This window comes from Mustelus asterias, chromosome 9 (genome assembly GCF_964213995.1).
Source record: "Mustelus asterias chromosome 9, sMusAst1.hap1.1, whole genome shotgun sequence".
NCBI classification, from domain to species: Eukaryota; Metazoa; Chordata; class Chondrichthyes; order Carcharhiniformes; family Triakidae; genus Mustelus; species Mustelus asterias.
The window spans coordinates 85,306,475-85,327,701 of record NC_135809.1 but is presented as its reverse complement, the minus strand read 5'-3'; the positions used below and the strand labels follow the sequence as shown (position 1 = coordinate 85,327,701).

Here is a 21,227-nt window from a genome sequence, read left to right as displayed (position 1 = left end):
GCCTCACTTGTGACTAATAAATAAACTTTACCTTAATAACAGACTATTTCGAAAAGTAATGATTGTTGTTTTTTAGCTGGATATGTCGGCTGTTTTATCTTTACTTTCCCATAAATGGTAGTGAAATGAATGACCTGTTAATATGTTTTTTGGTCTGAAAAGTAAAAATGAAAAAGAAACTACTACTCAGTAGGTCAGGCAGCATTTGTGGACCTGCTGTTGAAATTTCAGGTCTTAGGTCCTTCCAGACTAGCTGAAGTCCAACCTGTTCTACTTTTGTTTTAAGATTTGTAGTGTTCTCTCTATATTTTGGTTGTGTTTTGTATTTTCTTCTTCAAAAGTACTTTGTTTTTCCTTAATACCCATACTGATTTGGCATCAGGGAGCCCGAGCAAAATTGATGTCAGTGGGAATAAATGGGCAAACTCTCCACTGGTTGAAGTCATACCTAGCAAAAAGAAAGTTGTTTGTGTTGTTGAAGGTTAATTATCCAGTCCTGGGATATCGCAGCAGGAGTTCCTCCGGCTAATGTCCTCGGCCCAACCATCTTCAGCTTGTTCATCAGTGATCTTCCCTTCGTTGTAGAGTCAGAGGTGGGGATGTTTGCTGATAATTCGTTTAGTACCTTTCATGACTCCTCAGATACTGAAGCAGTCCGTGTGCAGCAAGACATGGACAGCATTCAGGCTTGGGCTGATTAATGTCAAGTAACATTTGCGCCACACAAGTGCCAGCCAATGACTATCTTCAACAAGAGAGAATCTAGCCATCTCCTCATGGTATTCAATGGCGTTACCATTGCTGAATCCCCCACTATCAACATTGTAGGCGTTATCATTGACCGGAAACTGAACTGAACCAACAAAAGAAAGACTGGCTACAAGAGCCTCTGTCAGGCTGGGAATTATGAGGCAAGTAATTCACCTCCTGTCTCCCTGAAGCCTCTCCATCTACAAGCCATAATTCAAGAGTGTGATTGAATACTCAACACTTGCCCAGATGGGCGCAACTCCAATAACACTCAAGAAGCTCAACACCATCCAGGACATAGTAGCCTGCTTGATTGGTATGCCACCCAGCACCTTCAACATTCACTCGCTCCACCACCAGTGCAAACTGGAAGGAGTGTGTACCATCTATAAGATGCACTGCAGTAGGCTCCTTCGAGTGTACCTTCTAAACCCATGGCCTCTACCACCGAGAAGGACAAGGACAGCAGATGCATGGGAAAATCACCATCTTCATGTTTCCCTCCAAGCCCCACACCACCCTCACTGTTGCTGGTTCAAATCCCTGGAACTCCCTTCCCTAGGGTGCACTACACCATATGGACCCACAGTGGTTCAAGAAAGTGGCACCCCACCACCTTCCCAGAGGCGATTCAGGATGCCCTGACAGCGATGACCACATCTTGTAAAAGAATAATTTTCAAAAATCGGGATTTGAAAACAGAGCCTCAGATTAATATGCTTATCTGAAAGACAGCACCTCTGACAGTGCAGTTCTTGCTCAGTACTACATTAAAGTGTGGATGTGTCCATGTCCTGAAGTGAAATTTGAAACCACAAGCTTCTGATTCAAGAAGTTTGCCAAGCTGATCCATTATTTTGACATTTAGTTTTAAGGGTCTTTTTGCACAGCTCCAATTTCTTTATGTGCCATGATTTGAAAATGGCAAGTCAATATTGTCCTCTGTTCTTTCACCAAATTATTTAGACTTGGGAGTTAAGTCTTCAGAATAGCAGATTACCGCACATTTGTAAAGAAATAGTTTACATATTGGACCATTAGAGATGGCATATAAAAGTCAAACTTAAAAACATAAAGTTGCCGTTACAACAACAACCATATGCTTATCCATCATTTATGCCCATATTACATATAAAGAGAACTTCAAAAGTGTCTGTAATTCTCTGACATTGAATTCAAGGTAGGATAATAATTGAGGTTTGCAAATATTGGAATTGCAGTCCTACTGTTTTATAGTAGATCAAAATGCCCAGCTTAGCCAATGATGATGCAGTTTTACTGTTCCCTTCTGCTCTTTGGGATTTCCAGGTGCTTCTAATGATGGTCCATTAAAACTACTCTCTGATGATTATTTTGACCTTGTGGTGATTGATGAATGTGCACAAGCTCTGGAAGCAAGCTGCTGGATACCATTACTGAAAGCCCCAAAATGTATCCTGGCTGGGGACCACAAACAACTTCCTCCGACCATCATTTCTCACAAGTAAGTGCACTAAAAGTAGTGAGAGGCTCTCTACATAACAAAACCCCTCTCCCTCGCTCAAACGTCAAACTTTGTCTGCATATGGATACCCTTGGCAAAATGAAATTTCAGGTGCTGTAAAGAAAGGATCCTTGCACAAAAATGGGAGCACAGCTCTGAGCATGATTTTAATCTGAGGAGTTAGTAATTTTTGTAAATCTAATTATGCAAAAATGTGTTCAAAAATAGCTTGGAAAATCTACACAGATGCATAATCCAGTGGTGCTCCCTGAATGCAACAACTTCCATCTCTATCATAGTTGAAATCAGGGGGTCCAGTCTGTGTCCAATACTCTGTATCTGTTTTTTCCTTCAAGATGCTGGCAATGCTTGTTATCATTTCATGGATGATGCACAGTAAGCTGTAATCCCAATGTAAATTTATCAGATGGATCTAATTTAGCAGTTCTACATTGGTTTTGCCACTTTGGGGCCAGCACTTTGGGGACCAGTTGTACTAACACTCCTCTATAACCAATGTAAAGCTAGTCCTATTGCTGCATAAATTTCTCCAATTAAGTGTTAGGAAGACTGAAATCATTGTCTTCAGTTCCTGCCACAAACTCCGTTCTTTACTTACAGACCCCTTCCCTCTTCCCGGTTACTGTCTCAGGCTGTTCACAAATTTGACATAATATTTGACCCTGGGATAAGCTTCTGATCATATTGCTCCATTGCCAAGACTGCCTATTCCCTCCTTTGTAACAGAATCAGTCTGCCTTTGCCTCAGTTCATCGAATGCCGAAATCCTGTTCCTATTATCTCAAGACTGGATTATTCCAGTCATGTCCTGGCCAGCCCTCTATTTTCCACCCTCATTAACTTGAACTCATCCAAACTCTGCTGTCCATGTCCTGACTTGAACCAATCCTAATCAGCCATTACTCCACGGACTTACTTTGGCTCCTGGTCCAGCATGTCTTGATGTTAAAATTCTCATCTACATAATCAATTCAATGGCCTTACTCCTTCCTATCTCTGTAGCTTCCTTGTCCTACGGCCCTCCCAGATCAGCCATCTTTCTTTGTCCTTGTAATACTGATCGGTGGAGAGTTTTCTTCCTGATTCCTGATTTTACTATGTCTTCTGGATACCACACTTGCTCAAATGCATCCTTGATGTGAAGGGCAGTCACTCTCACCTCCTCTCTTTATCTTGCTCTCTCTCCTTTTACGTCTCCTTAATATCTACTTCTTTGACCTTCTTCTTAGGCAATCCCTTGGTATTAAAGATGACTTGCTTCCACATTGGTTCAGTGGGTTCTATGATGGCAGATTAGTCCAATTTGCAATCTGCAGACTCTGCCACATGTAGGGCAGGTGGTGTTTGAAGGGTTGATGGATGGGTTGTTTGGATATTTGTGTGCTCCCTCCACACCTCGACTTTGTCTCCGCGTGCTCCCAGTGAAATCTCTTGATTTGCTTTGTGCCTTCCTGGTGAGCCTTCTCCATTTTGTTTGGTCACAAGCCAGGACTCGTATGAGTCGGTAGGAATGTTTGACATCTTCAGGGATACTTTGAGGGCATCCCTAAAGCTTTTCCACTGTCATCCTGGGATTCCCCTACTGCAGTCGAATTCCGAGTAGAGCCATTGTTTTCTAAGTCTCGTGTCAGGCAAACATAAGTTACATACACTTTCCAGAGGAGCTGGGTTTGAGTCATTAGCGCCTTGTTGCTGAGCAAACTGGTTAGGAAGAAGGCACTGCTGTTGGACCCCCTTGCCATCACGTTTGGAGAGTCTTCTGCCAGCATGATTGGTGGTACTTCTGCAGTGTTTTGAGGTAACTTGCCCGAGTCTCCAAAGTGTATAGGAGTGCGGGAATCACTGCTGTTCAGCAAACCATGACACAGGTTTGAGATCCTGGTCCTCGGAAACTGTTTTCCTCAGTCGACCAAAGGCTGAGATGCCATGTTGAAGGCAATGATGGAAATCGTCACCTATGCCTGCCTGCGTTGACCGGAGGCTGCCACGGTACGGAAAATACTCCACATTTTCCAGGATCTCGCCATTGATCTTAATCTATGAGGGCAAGTGATGTACTGTGAAAACTTTCCGGGTGTTTAGAGAAAAGCCTATTTATCCATATGCTTCAGAGAAAAGGTGGACACGATGTGGAGCTCAGTTTCTGAGTGAGCGGCACACATAAATGCACATTAAAGCTCTGTGACTAAGATTGGAGCGGTTTTGGTTTTGGGTTGGATGTAGCTTGAACAGTTTCACATCTGCTCTGCAGATTAACTTCAAGCTTGTGGATAATGTGCTGGAGGTGAGATGCGGTTTTACTGTGAGGAAAATGGAGAAGAGAGTTGAAGCAGTGACACAGCCTTGTTTGACCCCAGTCTTCACTGAGATAGAGTTTGTGATGGTTCCATTCACGAGGATCGCAACTTGGTCATCATAGAGTAGGCAGAAGATGGTGACAAATTTCTGAGCCAAATTGAGGAGGACGCTCCATGAGCTTTTGCAGTTGAGAGTGAAGAGTAAGGCCCCGCACTGCCGAGACCATGTGGTAGTCCATGTGCAATGGCCACTCCACTTCTTTGATCAAGCTTTTGGTTGATAATATCCCTTTATGTGGCTTGGTGTTAAATTTTTGAATAACTTTCCTGGGAATTGCCTTAGGATGTTATGTTTTGTTATAAGTGCTATATGAGTACATGTTATTATGATTAATGCTTGGTGGAAGAGGACAGTATAGTGAGTAGAAAGAACTATTACAAGTGACCCATACTGTTACACACATTAAACGAATGCTGTGCTTGACATTGTTGTTCACTAAGTGATTGATGGACACTTGATTACTTCAGTTATTTAAGTGTGTCTTCCAGGTAAGCTGGTGTTTTCAATCACCAAACACAAGGGAGGTGGAAATCTTATTACATTTGAGCAATTTCTACTCTCCATGCGATGTGTTCCATATTTGTTTTATATCCCAGCTCCGCGAGCTGCACCTAGTAAATAATTGTCATTCTAGACCATGCAGTGCTCCAATTATTCATGAGAATGTGACCCTTGTGACTCACTGAGGCCCATGCTACTCATGAATGATGAATATTTTGCCCATATGAAAGAATAATTGGAGCTCCCCCTCAACATTGCGATAACCCACATGCTATGAATTTAGCTCAATGACAAATTCCATTGTAAACATAATTCTTTATTTGCAATTTCTTGAGACTATTAATAAAAGAATATTGACTTGTTCCTCTGCTTAAGGGAATAATCAAGGAGGCCAATTAAGTGGCATTCTGAAAGTGTAATGTGGTGTAGTGTAGAATGTCTGAACAGTATTTGCAAGATTATTCAATATTACACAACAGGGAGATGAGAATCATCATAACTGCATTTTGGTGAGTGCTCTTTGGGCCACAAAAGTGTTTTCATATAGGAGCAGAATGTAATCATATAAAGGAAAAGGATAGTCAAAGGAAGCATGGGGCAGATTAGGGTCTAAAAGGTTTTTCCCATGGAGACTGAGGGCATGATTTGGGTACTTTGCATTTGTATTCACGAGCGAAGAAAATGCTGTCAATGTCACAATAGTCAGGAGATGGTAGATAAATGGATAGAATACAAAAAAAATAAAGGGTAGGTACTTAATGTGGTGGCAGACTCAAAAGTAGAAGAGCAAGCTCATCTGGATGAGATGGATCATAGCTTGATGAGGGAATTAGAGGTGGAAATTGCAGAGGCATTGACAGCAACCTTCAATCTCCCTTAGGCATGAGAATGGTGGTTGAGCATGGGAGGGTTGCAAATATTCCAGTGCAGCTCAGAAAACAAAGCCAATCAGCCTAATGTCAGTGAATTTTAGCGATATTAATCTGGAGCAGAATTGAGTGGCACTTGGGCTACTCAACCCCTCAGGTCTGCTCCACCATTCAATAAGATCATGGCTTACTGATTGTAACCTCAACTCCACATTCCTGCCTACTCTTGATAACCTTTCACACCCTACCTCCCCTCACTTATCAACAATCTTTCTGGCTCTGGCTTAAAAATATTCAAAGACACTGCTTCCCCTGCCTTTTCAGGAAGAGTCCCAAAATGAAAGCCATTTATTAAAGGCAAATTGTGTTTGACTAACTTGATTGGATTCTTTAGGAAGTATGTCAAGATTTTAGAGAGGGTTGAAGAAGATTTACTCAAATGGTACCAGGGATGAAAGACTGCGGTTACTTAGAGAGGCAAGAGAAATTGTAGTTGTTCTCCCTGGAGTATATGAGGTGAATAAGAGATATGATGAAGTGGTTTGATAAGAGTAAGTAAGGATTAACTGATTTTAGTGACAGAAAGGTCAGTAAGCAGACAAAACCAATTTATGTTTTTGGCAAAAGAACCAGGGATGATATCAGTAAACATTTTTTCATGCAGTTAAACGGAACACAATGCTTGACAGCATGGTGGAAACGTATTCAATCTCCTTCAAAACAGACATAGATATATACATAAAAAAGATTTTTTTGGACTATGGAGGTAGATTAGAGGAGTGGAACCAGTTGAATAGCTCTTTCAAAGAGCTGGCATGGATACAATGGACCCAATGGTCTCTTGCTGCGCTGTATCACTCCTTGATCAGAAATTTTCAGATGGCGGGGGCTTACTGATTCTGGTTGACACGCTACCAATTTATGCTCTAATGAGCATTGATTGGCACTAGACAAGACTTCGGCCCCACTTGGGAAGATGTCCCGCCTGAGAGAGCTGCCAGCTGGTCAGATTGGCTGTCATCTCTCTGGTCTCTGCAGCAACTGGCCAAGTCTGGGAAGTGTAAAAACGGTAAGTGTCAAGGTGTCAGAAGTCTCAAGGAAGAGGATGCAATATCGGGGTCCCGGTGGGGATGCCTAGGCAGGGGGAGGGAGCGAGGGCAGATCCAGAGGTCGTCTCTCTCTCTCTCCACACACACACACACACACACACACACACACACCCCCCCCCCCCCCCCCCCCCCATCCAAATGCTTTTTCTTTAATTAGGCTTTCATAGGCCAATTGCTGGCCTTTCTAGCTATCTGAGTTGGATTAGAGGAACTGAGTGCGCACAGACCCAGATCAAACATTGGACCTGACACAAATAATACTGCAGATGCTGGAAATCTGGAATAGAAACAAAAAATGCTGGAAGCACTCTGGTCAGGCAGTATCTGTGGAGAGAGAAACAGTGTTAGCAGTTCACATCTATGCCTTTTCGTTGGAACCCTGCTAAATGGTCATCAAACTGAAACGTTAACTTTATTTCTCTCTCTCCACAGATGCTGCCTGATCTACTAAGTACTTGCAGCATTCTCTCTTTATTTCAAGCATTGGACTAATTTGTAGGCTTCAGCTGTTCATTAGATTAACTTGCTCAGCCACCAAGAGTGCTTTGAGATAACAATGTTTCACAAGCCTATTAATATTCCCAGTCTTGTTATGGTGCTTAGTTGATGCATTATGAACATATGCTGCAATTATGTAAGTTAGAGACAGATTGAATAAAAGTTTTAATTCCAGTTCCTTTGCTTGCTTAGTGGGTTTAGATCCAACTGTGGCTACGAGCCACACGGGGCAGCAGTTCATAAGGTAACAAAGTTGAATATGGCCCAGATTTTGTGGTAGCTATAATGGTAAAGCTGTCAGAGCTCACTGTTCTTAATGAGTAATTCAGACAACAATTTCTAGCCTTAAATCATGTGCAGTTAAACTTGAACATCAGGAAGTTGCTGTCCGAATTGTTTTGCATTCTTCCAGAAACATCACTATACCAGTACCTCACTGGAAGATACAGCACTCAAATACATGCAAAGGATTACATTTATGGTACTTGCGCGATAGATACTCAGTAAACAAGCCAGAAGAATTCTGGGCTTGTCCGCTTAATTATAAGTGAACTTTTACAACAATAGCAAATTGTACTCTTATAGCATGTTTAACTTAGTAAAATGACCCAAGACACTTTCCATGGATATCACCGAACAAAATTTGATGCTGAGTCAGCTGAAGAGATATTAGAGCAGCTGACTAAAACTTTAGTCAAAAAGATAAGTTTTAAGATGTGTCTGAAAGGAGGAAAGAGACCAGAGAGGTTTTGGGAAGGAATTCCAGAGCTTTGGCAACTTAAGACACAGCTATTAATGGCAGGGTAATTAAAATTAGGGATGCAAAGGAAGCCAGAATTTGAGCACCACAAATGTCTTGCAAGCTTGTAGAGCTGAAGGTGATTGCAGAGATAGGGAGGGACAATGGCATGGAATGAATTGCTGGTAAATTCACTACGGAGTATAAAATTCAGGCCATTTAATTAATTAACCCTGGAATTATAATAGGTGCCCTATAGATGCTGTCAGCATCCCTAGATAGGATTGGTGAAAAACAAGCAGAGTTTCTACTCTTGATATCCATGCTGAAGTGTACATGTGAATGAGGTCAGAATTGAACTTGGCTGTGGTTCCTTGATAGTTGAATAGCTTGCTGAAACTCTACAAGCTTCCACATGAAGAGTAACTGGCTGGATGGTAAAAGTGACAACAGAGACATGAGGAAAATATTTTTTTTGTAGCGAGTGGTTATAACCTGGAATGCGTGAAGGGTAGTGGAGGGAGAAATAGTTGTTGCTTTCAAAAGGCAATTGGATAAATATTTCAGGAGAGAAAATTTGCAGGACTACCAGGAAAAGGCAGGGGAGTGCCTTGGCGGCACAGTGGTTAGCACTGCTGCTTCACAGGGTCAGGGATCCGGGTTCGATTCCCAGCTTGGGTACTGCCTGTGTGGAGTCTGCACATTCTCCCTGTGTCTGCATGGGTTTCCTCTGGGTGCTCCGGTTTCCTCCCACAGACTAAAGATATATGGATTAAGTGGGTTGGCCATGCTCAATTGCCCCTTAGTGTCAGGGGGACTAGCTAGGGTAAATGCATGGGGTTATGGGGATAGGGCCTGGGTGAGATTGTAGTCGGTGCAGACTTGATGGGCCGAATGGCCTCCTTCTGCAATGTAGGATTCGATGAATGCAACTAGGTCAGCTGCAATTGCAGAGAGCTGAAATGGACAGGATGGGCCAAAAGGTCAACTTGTGTGTTGTAACCATTCTATGATCAGATGAATGAGGTACTGCTGGTGCCTTTGAAATTTACCACAGCATGAGTCACTGTCTTCAGGAAAGGGATCAGAGTAAATAATTCAAAGTACAAGATTAGGTTTTCATTCACACAGTGAGCTCTTCATTCCCCTTGTAGACCAAGTGCTGATTGAATGTTGTGCACCTCGCCAGAAGGTCACACACCATGTGAGGCTGAATTATGATGGATGCAAAAGTAGCTGGGTGGAAGTTTCCAAAAAAAGTGTCAGGTTCTGACTGAAAATTGGCATTTTTCTCTCCAAAAATACAGCCAATTTTTCTCACCATATCTTCTCACACTTTACACTTTGTCAAAAAATTGGGGGGGTGGGACGGGCCTGATAGAGCTTGCAAGGCTGGCTCCACAGATGTCAAAGTAAAGTTAACCCCTCCCTCCCCATCACATACATCGGGACCCAAACACCCTCAACCCTTGAACGCAGAGGGACAACCTCTCTCCCCCCCCCCCCCCCCCCCCCCCCTCAATGATTAGGGCACCCCACCCACACTGACATCAGGTTGACCCCACCCACCACCTCCTCAGGTTGGCACTGCCAGGGTGACAGGGCAGTGCTACATCTCTCACTACTTGAAGGCTATATATTCTCCATGGCTATACTCCGTGGTCATCGTGACTGGTTTTTGTTTTTGACCAGCAATAGTGATTCTCACCAGCATGAGGTTGTGCCGGGAGGAGGGGAGCCTGTAACGGGTCCAGAAGCTACAGAGTTAAGCCATATAATTATATTTCAATTCATTCAATGGGTGTTAACCTGATTATGTTGTTGGTGAGGGGTAAGGAAGATCTCAAACTGAGATCTTGTCGTCGTAAATCTGGTTATGGCCCTCTCGTTAGATTTAGCGGCCATAAGGGAATTTGCGCTCGCGGCAAACGGGCCTGCAGAATCGTGCTACTATCTCCACCGTGTAGAAGGATGAGGGTCAGCAGGTACATGGAACGTTATCACTTTGAATTTCTCTTCCCATCATCTCAAATTGGAAACATATTATTGGGTTAAAACATTGAAAATCCCTACCGAACAGCGTTGAGGGAGTACCTCCACCATAAGGACTGCAGTGGTTCAAGAAGATAGCCTACTACCATCTTCTCATGGGCAACTAGGTATGAGCAGCAAATGCTTGTCTTGCTAACACCGCCACACAGACTTGCACTTTCTGGTTTAAGAGCAGTGTTAGGAAGGTCTGGGAGCCATTTATTCTTCCTTAACTAAGTAGGGAACACTGAAGGTTCAGTATCTCCTGGGGAAGTAAGTGCCTGTGCTGCACACCAGGAATCAGATGGAGGACCTCACTGGAGGGGCTGTTAGTTGGGTTGGGTAGAACGTTTTCAGGCAGTCACGATGTAAGTTTAATTGCAAAAGTGAAAACATTTTGTAGAAAAATTGGGGAAAATAATCACGATTTGCTGTTGCTCGGCTAACCTGTAAGCCCTGCTCAGTAATGATGTCAGAGCTCACATTATCAGCCTGTCACAGCAGCAGCTGGAAATTACAGGAATGTTTTGGATGATGAATTAAAGGGAAGTATTCTGTAATAAAGCTCCATTAAAGCTGTGTGATCGATTGTGCTCACTTTGAAATGCTTAATTATTCCAGTGTCTGCTGCAATCTAATGGAATTGAGTCGATTTTCTTACAGTGTGATACTTTTTTTAGATTGTCTGCAAATTTGACAACTTAGCATGATTGTAAAAATTCCTGAGTTGTGCTCTGTCCTTAATTGAATATATCTGCCTGTCGTCTTTGGGTTTTCTTTGCAGTTTAACTGTTCTTTGCACACTCCCAACAGAGCTGCAGCTAATGGGCTATCGCTCAGTTTGATGGAGCGAATAATCCAGAGATTTGGTGAGCAGGTGGTGAGAATGCTGACTGTACAGTATCGAATGAACGATGCCATAATGCAATGGGCCTCCAAGCAGATGTACTATGGACGACTCACAGCTCACAAGATGGTGGCAGAACATTTGCTAAAGTAAGTATGATAATGAAATGAAAGCTGAAAATGCTAAAACAAAACCCCAGGGAATATCACTGGAGAGAACAATGGTGAATAATGCAAGCCGATAAACTTTAATCAGAACCGGGAGATGTAGAATATACAACAGTTTTTAATAGTCCCAGTGTGTTCTGGTTGGCATCCCGTTTTCCACCCTTCGTTAATGGGAGTTCATCCAAAACTCTGCTGCCCGTACTGTAACTTGCACCAAGTCCTGTTCACCCATTAACCTTAGTCCACTGACCTACCTTAGCTCCTGGTCAAAAAGTCTCAAGTTTTAAAATTATTATCCTTTTCAAATCTCTCCAAGGTGCCACCACTTCCTATTTCAGTAATTTTCTCCCAATTTACAAGCATCATACACCTTTATGCTTCTCCCATTCTGGCCTGTTATGTCAGCCTTTAGTTTAATAAAGCCCCTATGAAAAACCTCAGAACGTTGTAGGACTATAAGAACATAAATATTAACAGGACTAGGCCATTTGGCTCTTGAACCCATTCCACCATTCATAAAGATCATGGCTGATCTGATTGTGGCCTTAATTCCACGTACCTGCCTGCCACACAACTCTTGACTCCCTTGTAGATCAAAAATCTGTGTCATGCAATCCTAAATATGTTCATTGACCCAGCCTTCACTGCTCACTGGGGCAGAGAATTCCAAAGATCAACGACCTGCGACAAGAGATTACTCCTCATCTTCATCTTAAATGAGAGATCCCTTATTTTGAAACTGTGTCCTTTAGTTATAGTTCCCTCCACGAGGAGAAACATTCAGCATTCACCCTGTCAATCCCCTCAGAACCTGATCTGTTTTAATAAGATAACCTCTCACCCTTCTGAATTCCAACAAGTATAGGCCCAACCTGCTAAACCTTTCCTTATGAGACAATCTTTTCATTCCAGGAATCAGTCAAATGATCCTTCATGCAAGTATACCCCCCCTTAAGGAGACCAAAACTACACAGTATTCTAGGTGCAGTCTCACCTATATGGTTGTGACAAGACTTCCTACATTCATAGTCCACTTCCCTTGCAATAGAGCAATGATGGTCCACCTAATTATGGGTGAGTGGGCCGCATTAGTCACTCTCCTTCAACTCAGTAGACCGCAGGATTGAAATCAGTTTTGTTAACTAACCGTGACCCCATGAATAAGATTAAATACATTTAATAGATGCCAAACATTTCATAACGAATTGTAGAAAATGTTAATCATCTGCATATTAGTAGAATTATCATCAACTTCAAATGGTAAAAACAGAATAAATATTTAGACTTGGATGCAGACGGAATGCACGGCTCTTGCAGTCATTATTGTGTGCAATTAGCAAGCACCTCACCTCACTTGCCCTTGTTTTATGTGCATATCACACATAGAAGCATAGAACATAGGAGCAGGAGTATTCATTCGACCCCTGTGCCTGCTCCAGCATTCAATACGATTATGGCCAATCTTCTATCTCAATGCCATACTCCCACTTTCTCCCCAAACTGCTTGACATCTTTGGTGTCTCGAAATCTACCTATTTCCTTCTTAACTATACTCAGTGTCTTGGCCTCTCACAGCCTTCTGTGGTAGAAAATTCCACAAGTTCACCACCCCCTGAGTGAAGAAGTTCCTCCTTACCTCAGCCCTAAATGGACTACCCCGTATCCTGAGGTTGTGACCCTTTGTTAGAACTCCCGCCAGCCAGGGGGAACATCATGCCTGTATCCAGTCTGTCCAACTCTGTCAGAATTTTGGACATTTCAATGAGATCCTGTCTCATTCTTCCAAACTCCAGTAAATACAAGCCTAGCTGACCCAATCACTCCTCATACGACAATCCTGCCATCGCAGGAATCAGTCTGGTTAACTTTTGCTGCACTCCCTCTATGGCACATATATCATTTTTTAGATTAGGAGACCAAAACTGCACACACTTTGCTGAGTGTGTTCTCATCAAGGCCCTGTACAGCTGCAGTTAGACATCCTTGCTCCTCTACTCAAATCCTCTAGCAATGAAGGCCAACATGCCAAAGCTCTTCTTTTTTATATACTTGTTTATATACTTGTAAAAGCTGATTATCCTTATTTATTTCTTGCTAATTTACGCCCATAAATTCTCTTTTTATTGTCATCCTTTGTTGGTTTCTACAATGTTTTCCAATATTCTGGTCTACCACTAATCTTCACTGCATTGTACACATTTTTTCAATTTGACAACACCCTTAATTAGCCACTGATGATGCATCTTCTTGTGGATCTTTCTTTCTCAGTGAAATGTATCTTTGGTAAGAATTATGAAATATCTCTTTAAATGACGGTCACTGTTTTACCATCTTACCTTTTAACCTATTTTCCTGGTCTGCGGTAGCCAGCTTTGTTGCCGTTGCCTTTATTTAGTTTTGGATCCATGTTTCTCACCCCCAAAACTAATTATGAAATTCCATCCGACTATGATCACCCTTGCCTTTTTTTACTGAGACCATTAATTAATCCTGTCTTATTGTACACTGCGAGGTCACAAAAGCCTGCTTCCTCGATGGATCCAGAATGTATTGTTCTTAGAAACTGTCCCAAGTACACTCTCTGAACTGTTTCTCAAGACTATCTTTGCCAGTTTGATTTGTCCAATATATACGAAGATGAAAATTACTTACAAACTATTGCAGTACCTTTTTTTACAAGCCCCCATTATTTTTGATTTATAGTCTGTCCCACTGAGCAACTACTATTTGGGGCCCCGAAAAATGACTCCCGCCAGTGGCTTATTTCATTTGCAATTTTTTATTTCCACCCAAACTGATTCTGCGTTTTGACCTTCCAAGGATAGATCACTTTTTTATTTATTTATTAGTGTCATAAGTAGGCTTTCAGTAACACTGCAATGAAGTTACTAGTCGCCACACTCCGGCCCCTGGTCAGATACACTGAGGGAGAATTTAGCATGGCCAATGCACCCAACCAGCACATCTTTTGGACTGTGGGAGGAAACCGGAGTACCCTGAGGAAACCCATGCAGACACGGGGAGAACTTGCAGTCTTTGCACAGACAAGCTGGGAATTGAACCCGAGTCCCTGGTGCTCTGAGGCAACAGTGCTAACCACACTTTTCATGATACTATCGATCTAATTCTTTACTAAAAGAGTTGTCGCTCCTCCTTTTCCTTTTTTGCTACCGTTACAAATTGTCAAACATCCTTGAAAATGAAGAATTGAAAACACTATTCTTGATTTTTTGTGACCTGGAAGCTGAAGGGCCAGTTGCTCAGTGAAACAAGCAGTCCACCATTCGTTACCTTCTCTGTTCCTGTTCTGATGATACATTTATATTTGTGGAAGTGCTGTGAAAGTAGGGCCAATCTTTGGAAAGGCAGCGATTCCTCTCAAAGTTTTCTTGCGAAATCTGGTGACACAGGATTCTAACTGAAGAACTTGGTTTTGTTTAGCTGGGCGTTGATGGATTTTGCAAAGCAATTGAGGTGTGTGAGTGACAGACAGTGCTGCATGGCTGTAAATGAGGGTTGAAATGTGCATTTTTGGCAAGATGGCATAGTGCAGCAACATTCAAGTATGTTCTGAATTCAACTTAATAGATTTCTTGAAGCCTGCGATTGAAATGAATAGGGCGTTATTGGCACGGAGAGATTATAGGAGGTTGGTCTTTAGCCAAAAGTCTATTAAATGTCCGGCTATTACCTTCTGAAATGACAGGCTACAGAGCTTAAACAAAGGGAGTCTGAATACAAAAGCAAATTTGTAGAGATTTGTTAATTTCTTTCCCCAAGTCTCCTTATTTATGAATTCTGTTAAAATACCCAGTCTTCAGTGTCTAAAATGCATAGTACTCGGTCTTCTGTGTCTAAAATACACAAGTACACAGTCTTCTACACACTTAGTAATGAAGTCAGTTACTGTAGAGGCGTACTCGTTCAGGCTAGTCGCAGAGTTTTTAAATACTGGCCAGTCTACTGACTGTAAGCAGTCCAGTAGGAAACCATCCGATTCCTCAGACCAACATTGCATGACTTTCTTTGACAGATTCTCCCGTTTCAGTTTTTGCACCTAGATAACTAAGACACCTGTGTCAGACTCCTATTTATCGCCTACATCTCAGCCTTCAACATCATTATTCCTACGAAACTCAGCTCCAAACTCTGTGGCCTGGGGCTCGGCTCTTCCCTCTGTGACTGGATCCTGAACTTCCTAACCCACCGACCGCAATCAGTAAGGATAGGCAACAACACCACCTCCACAATCATCCGCAACGCCGGTGTTTCCTTAGCCCCTTACTATACTTCTTATACACCTATGACTGTGTGGCCAAATATCCTCCAACTCAATTTTCAAGTTTGCTGATGACACTCCAGTAGGTCAGATCTCTAACAATGATATGATAGAGTACAGGAAAGAGATAGAGAATCTGATGAATTGGTACAACAATAATCTCTCAATGTCAGTAAAATGGAGGAGATGGTCATCGACTTAAGGAAGCATAGTGGAGGACCTGCCACTGTCTACAGCAATGGGGACAAAGTAGAAATGGCCGAGAGCTTCACGTTTTTAGGTGTCCAGATCACCAACAACCTGTCCTGGTGCCCCCCCATGCCGACACTATAGTCAAAAAGCCCACCAGCACCTCTAGTTTCTCAAGACGACTAAGGAAATTTGGCATGCCCACTACGACTCTCTCCAACTTTTACAAATGCACCATAGAAAGCATTCTTTCTGATTGTATCACAGCTTGGTATGGCTCCTGCTCTGTCCAACTCTGCAAGAAACAACAAAGGGCCTTGAACGAAGGCCAGTCCATCACTCAAACTTGCCTCCCACCCATTGACACTGTCTACACTTTCCGCTGCCTCGGAAAAACAGCCAGAATAATTAAGGACCCCACGCATCTCTTCCACCTTCTTCTGTCGGGAAAAAGATACAAAAGTCTGAGGTCATGTACCAACTGACTCAAGAACAGCTTCTTCCCTGCTGTCATCAGACTTTTGAATGGACCTACTTCGCATGAAGTTGATCTTTCTCTACACCCTAGTTATGACTGTAATACTACACTCTGCGCTCTCTCCTTTCCTTCTCCATGAGCGGTGTGCTTTGTCTGTATAGCGCGCAGGAAACAATACTTTTCACTGTATATCAATACATGTGACAATAAATCAAATCAAAATACAGACAGTTTACTCTTGAACAATATTATTTAAATACACTGGGATGCCCCATCAGAAACTGAACATTTTGGTTAACAGATGGTTGCACCCTTTGAGATTGTATACAGCAGGCTTGCTTTGTGAAGCAGATGGATTGTAAAACCCTTTTGAAACTGTTCTGGCTCAGGCAGGAAGTGTATTAGTCCCGATTGCAGAATGTTTAAAACCTCAAATTTGCTTTGAAAAGATTTAGCATTTTATTAATATTGCAAATAACTTGTGTATTGTGGTGAATATGATGACTTGATGTCCATAAGTTTGGCAAGCATTGAAATTCTATTGGACTAGGTTGATTTACTTCAACATGCCAAAGCCTTATCTTTATCTTTAAATTATGCCATTGCCTTGTCATACCCAATCTCCTACAGCCACCTCCTCAGCTGGATACTTTTCCACTCCCCACCCCCCCCTACTTCATGCCTTCAGCCCATGGATCAAACCCCCTACCATTTCCTTCCTTAATCTCTCCACTTCTCCAGTTACTCTCCTAAAACCCATCTCAAAGGCCATCTCAAAGTTTATTTATTAGTCACAAGTAGGCTTACATTCACACTGCAATGAAGTTACTGTGAAAATGCCCCAGTCGCCACACTCTGCTGAGGAAGAATTTAGCAGGTCCATTCAAAAGTCTGATGGCAGCAGGGAAGAAGCTGTTCCTGAATCGGTTGGTACGTGACCTCAAGACTTTTGTATCTTTTTCCCGACGGAAAAAGGTGGAATAGAGTATATCCAGGGTGCATGGGGTCCTTGATTATGCTGGCTGCTTTTCCGAGGCAGCGGGAAGTGTAGACCGAGTCAGTGGATGGGAAGTTGGTTTGCATGATGGACTGGGCTTTGTTCACGACCCTTTGTAATTTCCTGTGGTTTTGGGCAGAGCAGGAGCCATACTGAGCTGTGAAACAACCAGAAAGGATGCTTTCTATGGTGCATCTATAAATGTTGGTGAGAGCCATAGCGGACATGACAAATTTCTTTAGCATCCTGAGAAAGTAGAGGCGTTGGTGGGCTTTCTTAACCATAGATAAAAGCAAAATACTGCGGCTGCTGGAATCTGAAACAAAAACAGAAAATGCTGAACAATCTCAGCAAGTCTGACAGCATTTGTGGAGAGAATAGAGCCAATGTTTCGAGTCTCAATGACCCTTCAAAATGTTGGCTTTATTCTCTCTCCACAGATGCTGTCAGACCTGCTGAAATTTTCCAGCATTTTCTGGATTTTTTCTTAACTATAGCATCGGCGTGGAGCGACCAGGACAGGTTGGTGATCTGGACACCTAGAAACTTGAAATTGGTTGTTTTTTAATTATTAACATGTGAAACCTGATTCAACAGCTTCTCAGAGCTAATTTTAAGAAAAAGCTGACTTGTTTGTGGGCTTTGCACAAATTGTTTGCTAAATGACCATCCTTCCCGTTGTGACTTTGGGAGGTGGTTTGGCGGAGTTGGGGGGGGGGGGGGGATTCTCTGGCCTCCCTGCTGTGTTTCTCATGGCAGGAGGTGGATTTCCCGTTGACTGCAGCCCATGCTGCCGGGAAACCTGCAGTGGGGGTGTGCTGTTGGCAGGACCAGAAGATCCCGTTGGTGTGAGCAGCTGGAGATTTCTAGCATTTTCCACCTCAAACTGATTTGCACATAATGCCTGCCACTTTCAATCATGTTTGTTTGTGGTGCAAGGTGACACCTTGGTAATCTGGTTGACTTTTGATGATAAATCAGAATCCTGTTTCGAGGTCTGGGTAATATTTTTAAAAGGCACTGTTAGTCAGTAAGTGTGTATGTGTACAACAGACATATAAGTGAGAATGAGATTGAAGAAGAGTTGTAAAATGCCTTTCTGCTAATACCAAGCTGTTAAAATATGAGATCAAAACACCTCTCTGAAAATAGCTCCGCCAACTGTGAGGTGATGAACTGAGGAGGAGGTGGGAGGCGGGATGAAATTATTTTCATTCTTCCTGAGCTTCAAAGGCTAATGAAGACATGGGTACTACCCAAAAATTAATTGCATCCTTGCAGAATGTTACTGTGGCAATTTTAGTGAAGCAGATTCCATACACACAGACATGCACTCCAATTAATCTTCTTTATTGACTATTCTGTGTGGGCTGATTTCTCTGTTTAGTAATACAAGCTTTGTGATGGATGACTATTTTTATGCAACTGTAGTTTTGCTGTGTTATTAACTCTTGCTCCCATAATTCTTAGAGATCTGCCTGGGGTTGCTTCCACAGAAGAGACAAAGCTTCCACTGCTTCTAATAGACACCTCAGGATGTGGTCTGCTTGAACTTGATGAAGAAAATGAACAATCTAAAGGAAATAAAGGTGCCATTTGATTGGTGATAGTTTGGAAGTAATCACACCGACATAGCTTTTTGCTATGCAGCTAGGCTGTTAAACCAAAGTAACTTGCCTGGAGCCAAAACTCCTTTTCGCACCAATATTTGTTAGCTAAAGCGGCCAAGCCAAATGTCTTTGTGCACCATTTTGACAGTTTGACTTCGAATCTGTAATTGTCCACACACCAAGCTAAACTGAGCCAACCATTTGGCTTCTTTGACAGGCGTTTTGTTTCTGTGTGACATCTTGTACTGATTTAAAATGAATCATATAGAATGATACGGTGCATTTGGCCTCATGAGTTTGTGCTGGCTCTTTCAAAGAACAATCCAGTTAGTTCCACTCTTTCCACATATCCTTGCAATTTATCGTCCTTCAATTATTTGGGCTGGAGTGTTTCAGCTATGAAGAGTGGCTGATTAGGCTGGGGTTGTTCTCCTTAGAGCAGAAGGCTGAGGGGGACCTGATTTGAGATGTACAAAATTATAAAGGATATAGATGGGGCAGATAGGAAGAAACATTCCCCTTAGTAAAGGGGTCAATAACCAGGGGACATAGAATTAAGGTAATGGGCAGGAGAGTTAGAGGAGGTTTGAAGAAAACGTTTTCACTCAGAGGCTGGTGGGAATCTGGAACTTTCTACTTGAAAGGGTGATAGAGGCGGGAACCCTCACAACATTTAAGAAACATTTACAGGAGCACTTGAAACACCATAGCATGCAAGGCTACAGACAAAGTGCTGAAAAGTGGGATTAGAATTGGTAGGTATTTGATGGATACAATGGGCCAAAGGACCTCTTTCTGTGTTGTATGACTCTGTCCAGCTAGTGTGAAAATAGTAGCTTCAGATCCGATGGATGAGTCTTTACTCCCAATCTTATGCACTTAGTGCATGAAAAAATAGGCGAGACCGTTTCCAGCCACTAGTGGCAGTGGACAGGACATAATTCGTCAGCCAGCTTGCTCGAGCAGCAGACAGAGCTATTGCGCATGTAACAGCCTCACCCCCTCACCGATCACGGCTGCAGATTGTGCAGCGGGCCCCCGGACGGCCTCCGATTCTACCGGCGAGGCCAGCATGACTGTTCCCCATTCACGAGGACCGGCTATTTTCCTCGCTGGAGAGAACCTCCCCTGGCGAGGCTACAAAGGCAAGTGAGACCGGACAATTGAGTCCTGGGCTCGCTAAACACATGTTAATGATGTTTAAAATAAATTTTACATTAAATTTTATATTCAGTCTCGCGGCAGAAGTGGGCGAGAGGCTGATCGTGCCAGAAATCCGGTGCCAGTAAGATCGCGAGAGCTGAGAAATTAAGCACGATCCTGATTTTTCAGCTCCTGCATGATTTTACCGGCTCACCCTGTCCATCAATGGGCGGAGCAAGCCGGTAGAATCGCGGCCTGTAGTTCTAGAATGTTAGTAGTCTAAGATTAATGCTGCTGCCTCTGAGGCTGCAATAATGCTGCAAAATTGAACATCTCATCTGTTGGATTGAGAAGTCCTTCGTTCCAAATCATTGGCAGTGGCTCTCTAGCAGGCCCTTCTCTTGGATTGTGATCATGAGAGAATAAAAATACTATGTCATGGTCAGTAAGGCATTTAAGCAGATAGCTGCAATGCCAAGTTATTGCCAGATACATATAGTGTAGAGGAGTGTAGTTATTCTGTTTAAATCAAACCTGCCAACCCACCAATACAAGGAAGCAGAACCAGTTTGTTCTTTTGTTGTATTACTGCATCGAGACAATTTGTCCTGACTTGAGTTTTTTTAAATTCATATGTGGGACATGGGCGTCCTGACTGGCCAGCATTTATTGCCCATCCCTAGTTGCCCTTTGAGGACAGTTAAGAGTCAAGCACATTGCTGTGGCTCTGAGTCACATGTAGGCCAGATCAGGTGAGGATGGCAGATTTCTTTCCCTAAAGGACATTAGTGAGCCAGATGGGTTTTTCCAACAATCGACAATGGTTTCATGGTCATCAGTAGATTTTTAATTCAAGATTTTAAAAAATTGAATTTAAATTCCACTATCTGCTGTGACAGCATTCGAACCCGGGTCCCAAGAACATTAGCTGAGTTTCTGTATTAATAGTCTAGTGATAATACCACTGGGCCATTGTCTTCCCCAACAGTTAAATAACTGTTGCTGTGTATGCTTATTGGGCGTGAAGTAAAACAGCTCACGTTCTTAAATCTGCCCTCACCTTGTCAGATGTTTTCTCAGTCCACCTTTTGAAAAGATTGGAGAGTCACAAGTATCTGATGAGGAGTACAATTGATTTGTCCTTGGGTTGTACCATTA

At 42.7% G+C, this 21,227-nt stretch overlaps 1 protein-coding gene across 2 annotated transcripts in view; it reads left to right on the top strand.

Moving 5' to 3' along the window:
- Positions 1-21,227, top strand: part of ighmbp2 (immunoglobulin mu DNA binding protein 2) — a 59,565-nt gene that overhangs the window by 21,190 nt on the left and 17,148 nt on the right. For both annotated transcript variants that reach the window (XM_078220453.1, XM_078220454.1), the window contains exons 9-11: positions 2,059-2,233; positions 11,173-11,355; positions 18,787-18,905. In XM_078220453.1, the coding sequence (XP_078076579.1) occupies positions 2,059-2,233; positions 11,173-11,355; positions 18,787-18,905 (477 nt within the window). The remainder of the gene's footprint in view (positions 1-2,058; positions 2,234-11,172; positions 11,356-18,786; positions 18,906-21,227) is intronic.